The sequence below is a fragment of the Poecilia reticulata genome, unplaced genomic scaffold (genome assembly GCF_000633615.1).
Source record: "Poecilia reticulata strain Guanapo unplaced genomic scaffold, Guppy_female_1.0+MT scaffold_636, whole genome shotgun sequence".
NCBI classification, from domain to species: Eukaryota; Metazoa; Chordata; class Actinopteri; order Cyprinodontiformes; family Poeciliidae; genus Poecilia; species Poecilia reticulata.
In genome coordinates, this window is record NW_007615385.1 from 1 (window position 1) to 10,280 (window position 10,280).

Below are 10,280 nucleotides of genomic sequence, written 5' to 3' on the forward strand. Positions count from 1 at the left end.
TATGTGTGTGTGTGTATATTATGATATATATATATATTTCAGTACGTATCCGAATCTTCACTATGCTTCGAATACAGAATTTCCCACAGTTCTTGAATGCATCAAAAAGCTCCTGGTGACGGAGAAGCGGTTGGGAGGGAGCTGCCAGCATCGTCTCATACCGTCGGTGGACAGAAAGGTGTGGAAATGACAGTCCTCTGAGTTTCCCTCAGATAACATACTGCCACTGCGTAGTTTTGATGTTGTCACAATAAGACTGTTTACATAATCGGGTCGTTGCGTGTGTGCGCCTGTGTCCGGTTACATTGCTATATTAGTTAGCTTTGCGTTAGCATAGCCGCTTTCCTGTGTGGTTTTTCTACTGTGGCAGGGCTAGCGACACCAGGCTAAACGTTAGCTTTCCGGTCGGCGTTTCCATGTCATCCTTAAAGCCCAGATACGAATTAAAGCAACGAAAATTAAACAGTCAGACGGGCTCCTGTGGAGAGTACAGCAGTGAAATGTGAGTATCTGTAGCGGGAATTCAATAAGTGAACGCTTCTCTCCCCTTTGCCCGTTTGACAGCTCCGTGTCCGCGGAGATATGGAGACGCCGGGGAGAATAGCAACCACACCGGACGCTCTGGACTTCACGGTGGAAAACGTAGAGAAGGTGAGTCTTCACATGTCAACAACTTGTCTAACAAATATTATGCTGGTAGTTTAAAAAACTACTCTTTTAAAATGGAACTTTATTTCTAATGTAACCACCTAATAGATTTAAATTTTTTTTTTTAGCAATTTAATTGGTAATGTACGGATTATATGGAATTAAAGTGATCAGCTCATGTCCTTGCAATATACAGTGGTTCTCTGGGTCTTGCGTTTTTCTTGTGAGTCACTAGGTATAGTGGTGTGTGTGTGTGTTTGCACGGCCCTGTTAAGTGCCAGGTTGCTGTGATGAATTACCCTTCTGGGCGGCCAATGTCTTGGACATACCAAGGAATGATGAGAGGGAGAGAGAGAGATGCTCAGTGGAGGAGCAGGATTGATGGAGGAAGATAAAGGTGAGGAAGGTGCCAGCAGAGGAACAGGAGGGGGCTTGAGGAGATTGGTGATGCGACAGAACTGATTAAAGCCAGATCAGAGGGAGCGATGCACATTCCTGCAGGGGAAATGATTTAGCATCTGGTTTCAGGTGTGATAGCTGCATGGGATTTTGCGTTTTATTCCGATTTATTTCTTTTGAAAATGAGAGCACATAGTATGTATGGTAACCTTGAGTAAAACGGCCATGGAGTTTAGCAAAAAAAAAAAAAACAAAACACCACAAACAGAAATGCATAAAATTATATTATAATTTTATTTTTTTATTATTTTTTTCCCTCTAAAGCTAAAGCGATGTAGCAAAATTATTGCAGTGATAATAATGTTTTATGGAACATTTTATGTATTTCCAGGCTCTACTGTAACATAATTATTACAAGTAAGATAATATTGCATTTTTGTATTTTCTGACAGTTTAGTCTGTCTTCACCTTTACCTTGCCAACTGTGAGTATGAGACAGCTTCACCTTCGTAAGAGTCATGGGAATGATATTGCTATGTTTAGTTTTCACATCATGACTCTCCATGTTTTTCACACACAAAAACATTTACAAAGTGCCACATTTGTCTTTGTATTAGCAAGAGAAAAGTGTACTAGCTTTCTCCGTCCTGGGTGACAAGCAGTGCACTGTGTGCTCCATGTGGCTGGAGAAAATGAGTTCACTGACATCCGTTTGAAAAGACTTTAAACCATGTGACAAAAATGTTTTGATATTGGAACTTTTCAAACCCTTGGTATATATTGACAATCACAAATGTCGCATTTGTAGGCCACTGGGCTTACTCTATTTGAATGCACTCTATCCAAATAAAATAGAGACATGTCAAAAGCATTGAATTAACGTAACAGGCAGTGTCAGCAACAGGATTGCATTTTTACATATAGTATTCAGGGTTTCCCCCAGTGTGTTTTAAACCTGGCGGGCCACCAGGCTTTACTTGTGCCCCCACCAGGCTAAACATTGCTTTTTTTTTTTTTTTTTTAATGTTTGCATTTTTTTTAAGACTTTATAGTTGGTGTTCAAGATATTAATGTTCAAATCTTCTAGTAACACATAATTATCAAGTGATATTTTCAAATATCCTGTAAACTTTCAACTTTTTTTTAACTAAAAAACAATCTCAGCACCATAAATGAATGGGTATAGCTTGGTTATAACAAACATTTGTATCTGCTTCACAAATAAGAAAATACAACACAAATGGCTGCAACCAAGCAGAGACTACTGAACTGTGTGCCTCATCTGCTTTGCATCTTAAAATCTGTCATTTCCTGGATTTTGATAAACCTCAGTGGGGCAATCAGAATAACACAATCCAATGTACATTTTTTCACCTGAATTAGGACCGCTTTTTGAGTCCCTCTAGAATTTAATTATACAATTCATTAGATTTATTTTTATGTATAAGGAAACCTGCAACACACTTTTTTTTTTAATTTAGATGTTATTGCCCTTAAGAACAATTGGAATAGCCTCTCTATATCACTAATCGAATGACGTTACAACAAAATTGTAAAAAAAAACCAAAGGGGCTCTTTTGAGGATTTTTCTTTTTACACCGGTTCATTGTTGTCGTTTCTCTTTTAATGCTTAGAGTAAAATATATTTTTAAAACTGAATAAAATCGGTGTCCACTGTTACAGTGTTGTCTACATGGTGCCGGAGATGATGGTCCCTGACCCAGAGTTTGCCTGTGTCCAACAGAAAACTCTTTGTTTGGTTTTGGGTCCTTTAAAACAAAGTCACACATTGTTGGTATCTCTGTGCATAAAGAACTGGGTTGTGTGCCGGCTTACATTTGTCACTGTACCAAAATGTGTTGCAGAGGAAATGTAGAGGTCATCCTGGGCCGTAATGCGCTGTTGAGATTTTATAATTCGGTCCTGAGGGAGTTTCTGTGCAGTTCAGCATAATGCTCGGTCTGACCTGTCCGTCATCTTGCTCAGGGGTGATTGGCCATCGGGTCACTGTGTGTCGCATTGCAATTGTCTCCAATCCGTCACAGCAAGCTTTAAAAATGAGCCACTATTAGTATCAGCGTCCATTCAGGACTGATTGGACTCTCTACTTTTTACTCCTCTGCTGTTCAGAGTCAGTAGTGGAGCGTTTAACCTCCGTCTTGGAACTAAATTTGATGTTGGCAGCTTTTTGAAAGTCTCATAGTAAAAGCGAGGGACACACAGGCTGCTCTTGTAATACTAGCCACACGAACCTTGCTAATCGTTAAAATAAGATGCTAAGTACAGCTTTAAATGTGGCCTTCGTAGGCATTTTGTCTCTGTGATACACAGCAGCTCTTTGCCTTTGCTCCTAATATAAATAAATAATGAGCACTTATGGCGGGAAGACTGAAAAAAACGTGAATATGGTTTTAATATCTTATAAGATGGTTCCTAAAGAGAAATTAAAGTAAACTGAAATGTTTATCAGAAGGCCAGAACTTTGCAATCCAGATTGAACACCTGACTAGGGTTGATTCATACACTTATGTAGTGCAAGTTCTTTATTCCTTTGTTTTATGTCAGACCTGGGAATCATTTTTTGGGGGGGCAGGTAGTGATTATTCTCTCCGTCTGTCCATTCAGCCGAGCTTTAGAAATAAGAGTGATATGAGACATTTGTTTTGCTCTTGGGCTCAGATCTCATCACTATTGGCAACATCATGCTACTCTTAATTTTTTCTGTCCGTCCGTGTGCTGTCAACAAACACCCACGCACATCCTAAGACAAATAATTCCTTCTTTTATTAATGAAGAAATGCCTACAGGCCTTCGATTCACACAGATAAACCACAAAGTTGCCTTTTTGTCACAGTGATGGCCTTAAGGTTGGTTGAGTGGAAAACTCTCTGATGAACTGTTATCGTGTCAAGAGACCTTTTCTGAATATTTGGATGTAAGCAATAGCCTTATTGATTTTATATTGTAAAAAACTATCTTATTTTCCTTTTTTAGAGTCATTTGGTGTCTGTGTAAATTTGTATTAGAATAATTAGTTGACACAAAAATAGTTCATTATCTCCCTTCTAGTTTGTCCTTTCCCCTGCATACATCGTTATTCTCCATCGTTTACAGCGTTTTTTGAAAGTGCGCCGTTATTATGCTACCAATTTCAGTCATATTGTTACAGGCGTTAAATGGTTATATGTAGTCAAAGTGACATTTTCCAGGAAATCATCTACTAAACAGGACCATAAAATTTTACCTGTGACCCATCAGAACTTCATAATCCAATCAAAAAAAATCTTCTGTGTCCCGTACCTACTTGGTAGCAGGTTGCTTCAACAACTATGTTCATTGGAGACTCAATTAAAGACCCTATTAAAATTTTCCAGATGGTTTTGAATGTGTTTTACTTAAAAATGTGATGCTCTTTGACATGTAAATATCATTAGGTGGCCTTTTTGAGGCATTTTTGCTTGTCTTCTTGATCAATGATCAATTAGAACAAAAAGGCTTCTTGAAAGACCTTTATAGTTGCAATACATTAATGAACCATTTAATAATCTGACACATACCAATGTATATGAGATTTTATTAAAAATCTTTGTGATATTTAACTGTAGGCGATATTTTAGATGCTGTATTTTCAATTTATCCGGAAATGTTTTCCTCATTATTATAAAAAAAAAAAAAAAAAAATCTGAATCATTTAAACTCAGTAGTGTCAGGTCAGAGCTGTACAATGGTGGAAAGAACAGGATAATAAGTCACATTAATGTTTGATATGTCTGGCGGTGGTTTTTATTTTTTTGTAAGATTAAAGGAGTGAACTAACCAGTCCGTGCTGTGTCTTTGGTTCTCGATAATGACCCTCAGAAGGGCACGCTGAGCTGTTTGAGATTAGATTCGGAGGGGTCTGCGGTCACAGAGTGGACTACAGTAATGATTTGCTGCTTCTTTTAACTCTGAAATAATCACATCCTCATTTAGAGAAAGGCCAGAGTGGAGCTGGATGCCTGTTCAAAGGGCGCCATGATGACCATCCATTGAAAGACACAGCAGAAGCTACCACAAATTTTATTTTTAGCTCAATTGTACCATTTTGTTTACATTAATCCCTATTATGTCCTAGGAAAGTACATCAAAGCCAAGTTTATATATGGGTGAGGTTTTATTCTTTAAAGGGCACAGAATGGAGGGTTTTTTTTGTTGTTTTTTTTCCCTTTCCGAGCACAGAGACCCTGTCAGCCATGAATAAGTTAAAGCTGCAGGCATATTATAAATGCTGCACCTGCTCTCTACTATATATGGGTACCTACAGTGTGTCTCCGTTTCCACCCTTACAGATACAAGTGATACCAGGCTCTCTGCAGAAATTCAGCTTATTAACACCCAGTTTGACTTGCTCATAGTCTTGCACAGTAAGGGGAGACAGATAATTGTACAGGATGATGGCAGACTGAGCGATTGCTACCTGATACTCTGCTTCCAGTCGGCATTGACATTGGTTTGATGTTCCTCTTTGCAGCTGCAAAATGTTTTTGTCTGACACTATTCTTGCTTGACGAAGAATAATTTTTAGTTTTTTATTGTGTTTTCTTTCTTTTTTTTTTGCAAGATGTTTGATATTGAATGGCAGAGGGCTGGGATGAAATTGAATGCAGAGTGTTGGCTTTAGGGTGGCAGCTGGATGGATGAAATGGAGATCGAAAGATTGTTGGTGGAGGATTTGATGTGACAAGTCTGCAGGGGTAAAAATTCAAGATCAGAAGCTCACAGCATGGATTTTTCCCCCCCATGTTCTCTGTAAGGCACTTTACTCTGGCTGCCAGAGGTTTTAGTTCACTGGCCGTGTGTATTTGTGTAAGTGTGTTTGACAAAATGTGAGAGAGAAGCTGACATTTTTCAAAATCATTATTCCAGCGTTGCCAGAATTAGAAATCGTCTGTCTAATTAATGCCGATTAATCATCTTCTTTACATCCGTCTTGCACTTGCTTCTCTTTCATACATTTTTCTTCGCCTCTCCCCTTCCTTTGTCTTCGTTGCACTCAAGTGCTCAAATAACTCGAAGCTGTGCTTTAAAGAGGGCTGTTTTCAGTTCGTTGCATTCTACTCCGCTCAGGTTTTTGGGGTAATGTGTCTGCTGTGTGTTTGTGCGAGCTCTACTCCAAAGTAACCTCTCTCTCCGACAGTCAGGAGTAAGGCGGACTGTTTTTTTTCCTCTTCTTTTTCTTTTGTTTTGTCTTTGTTAGCTGGCTTATTTTCCCAGACACCCAACGTTTTCACAGTGTCAAGCATAGGCATGGTACCGTATCAGATTCTCATTGGTTGATCACCTTGAGGAGAATATTACGGTTTTATTGGCTTTAACACAGGCATTTTAAACATGATCTAATTTCCTCTATTTTAATTAGAAAACTGACAATTACTTCTGCAATTGCTAAAATTGTCACAATTTTGTGTTAATCGCTTATTTGATATTTTAATACACAGACTTTAGCAAAAAACATAGAATAAAACACATGCAAATATTTTTGAGGAACTTAATGTGCAGAATAGTGTCTCTCTTTCTGTTCTGCTCCTCAGAATCAAACGAGTTTAATGAGCTGATATGAGCTGGTTAATTAGTCAGACTATCTGCAGAGGTAGCTACCCTGCAGTGACTGTTTTTTTTTTTTTTTAAACATTTGTGCAGCCCTACTATTAAGCAATCATTCTGATTTTTATGTTGATTTTTTGTTCAAATAAAATCAGTTAAGATTCACTTCTACATGTTATTTAGCATAAATGGCATGACTCACTGAAACTAGTTATCAAAGTTTGAGCATCTTATAAATGTCCATCCATACTTCAAGCTGTAGGACCTGCATAATTTCAGCAGTTTTGTTGCTCAGTAAATTCTTGGTATGTCATTAACTGGCCTCTGTCGTGTGTTTTCAGACGTTTGTTACTATAACTTAAGTATGATTCACCTCCTTTATGGCTTTTTTGAAGCATTGATGGTATGGATTAATCTAATTGCTGTGTTATTTCTTTTTTTTTATTTCTAGGCTCTCCATCAGTTATATTATGATCCAAATATAGAAAACAAGAATCTGGCGCAGAAATGGCTGATGCAAGCTCAAGTTTCACCTCAGGCCTGGCAGTTCTGCTGGGCCCTACTAAGCCCCGATAAGGTACATGATCCTCAAAAACTCAATAACAACAACAATCTTACACAGAAGGAGTTGAAAGCTTTTGTTGACTTCTACGTGTTTTCTCTCACAGGTGCCTGAGATTCAGTACTTTGGGGCCAGCGCGCTTCACACCAAAATCTCCAGGTACTGGTCGGACATCCCCACAGACCAGTACGAGTCCCTGAAGAGCCAGTTGTTCTCCCAGATAGCCTGCTTCTCCTCCGGCTCCAAGATGGTTCTCACCAGGCTGTGCGTGGCGCTGGCCTCCTTGGCGCTCAACACGATGCCCGAGGCCTGGCCCGGCGCCGTGGCGGAAATGGTCCGAGTGTTTCAGGAGGAGGGGGGTGGGGTGGACGGCCGGGCACGCTGCCTGGCTTTACTGGAGCTGCTCACTGTGCTGCCTGAGGAGTTCCAGACCAGCCGCCTGCCGCAGTACCGAAAGGGACAGGTAAGGTCTGCCCGGGCCGGGCCAGCTCCCACCGTTTGCTGTTGATGGTTTGCTGAATTATTGCTGCTTTCCAGACCTCTATGTTTGCAAAAACTAAAACTAAATAAACTCTGTGTTTACTGTTATGAACACAGATTTTAGATTTTATTTTAGGTGGAAAAATAACATATTTGACAAAAAAAAGTCAGCACAGCCATTTATATTACTATTTATTGTACACACACATATATATTAGAACTAATGATTAATCAGATTTTCCTTTATGACTGAACTGTTGTAGTAATTGTCAACTAATTTAGTAATTGAATAATCATTAACCAGAGTATACAGACTCTTAAAAATTGCCATTCATTTAAATAAAAACATATTCGGAGCATTAAGCCAAAACTTTACAAAAAATATATACATTTTGCATTTAATATGAAAGCACCTTTGTCTGTAAATATGTTTACATAAAACTCCTGTGGCATAGTTTGCTTTATCCAGATCAAATCCACTATAGGATTAGGAAAGAAAATGTTTGTCTAATTTAAAAAAAGGAATTTAATTATTTGTTTATTTTCATATTTTAAGGCATTTCCCACATTGTATAAAATAACCTTAAAAAAATGAAATATTTCTTATATTTAATGAAAAATATGTAGAACATGCAATTTATTTTTATCCAATTAATCGTCAAAATATTCTATACAATAATCGAGTATTAAAGTAATCATTTGTTGTAGAGGTAATGTATATATTGCAGGTTACTGTACTTAGTGCAGTTCACAAAATAATCCCTGAAAAATACAAGTTCATCTCAATAATGTTTAATTTAAAACATCAAACTAGTATCACAAAGTGATATATTTCAAGCTTTTATTTTTGTTCATTTTGATAATTTCTGCCCAGTGGCAATGAAAACCTAAAATACAGTATCCCAGAAAAGCTGAATATTACAAAGGACCAAAAACCAGTTTTAATACAAAAATGTCAGGTTATGGTCCAAAAACAATCATGAGGAAGACTCTTGATTTGACATATCAGCAGCATTTTATAGAAACATGTGAGCTCGCCTGGTAAGGGAAGGTTCAGTGGAAGGAAAAAGTGCAGCCAAAAAAGGTGCACAAATAACAGGATTACAACCAAGTATTGAGAGCTTACACTGTGCAGTACATGGACATGGCTTTCTGTTTGCTGATATTTCAATATGAAAATCTTTTTCATTCATCTTATGTACCAGTAATCCGATCTTCTCAGAAACTGAATTATGCCAGACTCATTGACCTTAGCAGACATGAACACTTGAGACGAATCGTAATTTGAAAAATCTGGAACATCTCCAAAACATGAGCGACATGAAGTGATGCTCGGTCTGTCCTTTGCTGCACGTCCAGGTCCGGGGAGCCCTGGGCCGGGAGTGGGGGTCAGTCTGCCCCTTACTGCAACAACTGCTGCGGCGGGCCGATAGCCCCGGGGCAGTTAAAGCCCGCGTGCTGCGCTGCCTGTCGTCATGGGTGCTGCTGGACGTGCCCCTCAACGAGAGCGAAGGACTGGTGCACGACTGCTTCAGCGCCCTGTCCGACCCAGAGCTCTTCGACACGGCAGTAGAGGCTATAGTCAACGCCATTTCCCAACCCGACTCCCAAAGGTTGGCTTGTCGTTTCGCTGCCTATTTTCGCTGAATGTTGTGGTCGTGAGAAGAGAAATTACACTTGAGTTAATGCTGTAGTAGAATGAAGACACAATATGTGGTGGACAAAAAAAAAAAAATGTCTGAGTCGTTACTGGAAGGCAGGGAGCGATGCATGGATGAAAGGAAGAAAGGGACTGGTACAGGGCATGCTCACAGCCGAGAGGAGGAAAGCAGCATTTCTCGGTTGGATGGTGTTACTATGGTTACAGATCTGGGGGAGAGATGTCATCATGCCCTGGTTGATTCAGACATGGCAGGCACCCATTACCCCTCCCCTAGAGACAGAGCGGGAGGGGGGGACTGAGCTAAGAGAAAAGGAGAGGAAGCTGTGTGAAGGTGGAAGACTGGGGGAAGGTGTGAAGCTGCCCAGGAATATACGGTTTTATTCTCCACGCCTCAGACTGGGATGCTGCTTCTGGCTGATGCTGCTGCTGGCAGGTCACTTTGAACACAATGGCATCTTGTCAAACAGATGGTTCAGCACATTGATGCCTTTTAAGTTACGGCCAGAATGCTGGATGACTGTCGTTGCTCTTTCGACATGTGAAAGTTGTCAACTCTTCTTGCTCAGCAGTCCAGTATGGAGCATCCGTGATTAATGGAAACAGATTAATGTATTGAATGAGTTACAAGACTTTTTTTCCCCCAGTCATTTTTACAAAGGAAGTCAAAGCTCATCGTTTTCCATCCTCCATACTCTTGGCATTGCGTTTTGTTTTCTCTCCCCGTTTGGCCGCTTCTCTCTAGTCTTTCCCTCTCATCTCTCACCATCAGCGCCAAGCCCTCCTTCCTGTCTCTTGTTCTCTTTCTCTGTTTAAACACATTACAGTCAACTCATTTGGGGGAACGCTATTGGTCCAGCTGCATCCTGTTGCCAGGCAACCCATTTCCCCTGTCTCAGAGCGTTGCGGTAATTGCAGAGGGGAACAGAGGGACAAAGGGAAGGGGGG

The 10,280-nt window shown here is 39.8% G+C and overlaps 1 protein-coding gene across 1 annotated transcript; it reads left to right on the forward strand.

The window, feature by feature from the left end:
* The first annotated feature begins 89 nt into the window (after positions 1-89).
* LOC103461122 (importin-13-like) lies at positions 90-9,822 on the forward strand. Its single transcript, XM_008403453.2, has 5 exons — positions 90-178; positions 565-651; positions 7,082-7,207; positions 7,299-7,655; positions 9,032-9,822. Exons 2-5 carry the CDS (start codon positions 583-585, stop codon positions 9,317-9,319), a joined length of 840 nt encoding a protein of 279 aa, XP_008401675.1. The 5' UTR covers positions 90-178; positions 565-582; the 3' UTR covers positions 9,320-9,822.
* The last annotated feature ends 458 nt before the right edge of the window (positions 9,823-10,280 follow it).